The 498-nt window shown below is 49.4% G+C and overlaps 1 protein-coding gene across 1 annotated transcript in view; it reads right to left on the bottom strand.

The window, feature by feature from the left end:
- LOC104124993 (ER degradation-enhancing alpha-mannosidase-like protein 2) overlaps window positions 1-498 on the bottom strand; it is a 10,215-nt gene that overhangs the window by 5,599 nt on the left and 4,118 nt on the right. Inside the window, exon 5 of the mRNA XM_009637386.2 lies at window positions 40-181. Within this exon, the coding sequence (XP_009635681.1) occupies window positions 40-181 (142 nt within the window). The remainder of the gene's footprint in view (window positions 1-39; window positions 182-498) is intronic.

Genomic DNA, 498 nt, shown 5'->3' with positions numbered 1-498 from the left:
TTCCTGGGACCCTTCACACAGAAAACAGACTGCGCTCACCTAGAAACATGGACATCAGCTCCTTGTCCTGCAGGAGAATGGCTCCTTTCACAAGGTATTCAAAGTAGGAGTCCACTCCTGCCCCAATGCCAGCATCCTGGGCCACCCACTTGGCAGTTATCACATCAATGTGGTTACCAACCTGGAAGAAGTGAGGGAGGAGGAAAGAAGGAGTTGAAGTGGAAATAAAGCTTATCTACTAAACAATAATTTAAAAAAATCCCCGCAACACCACAACACAAGAAACCCTTGATCTTTTTTTAGAATCCTAGAATCATTTAGGTTGGAAAAGACCTTTGAGATCATCAAGCCCAACTGTTACCCTAACCCTGCCATCCCACCACTAAACCATGTCCCTAAGCACCTCGTCTGCCCAGCTTTTAAATACCCCCAGGGGTGGGGACTCGACCCCTGCCCTGGGCAGCCCCTTCCAGTGCTTGACAGCCCTTGCGGGGCAGG

This window comes from Egretta garzetta, unplaced genomic scaffold (genome assembly GCF_000687185.1).
Source record: "Egretta garzetta isolate BGI_Z169 unplaced genomic scaffold, ASM68718v1 scaffold24, whole genome shotgun sequence".
In the NCBI taxonomy this organism is placed as follows: domain Eukaryota; kingdom Metazoa; phylum Chordata; class Aves; order Pelecaniformes; family Ardeidae; genus Egretta; species Egretta garzetta.
This window is presented reverse-complemented; position numbering and strand designations above follow the sequence as displayed.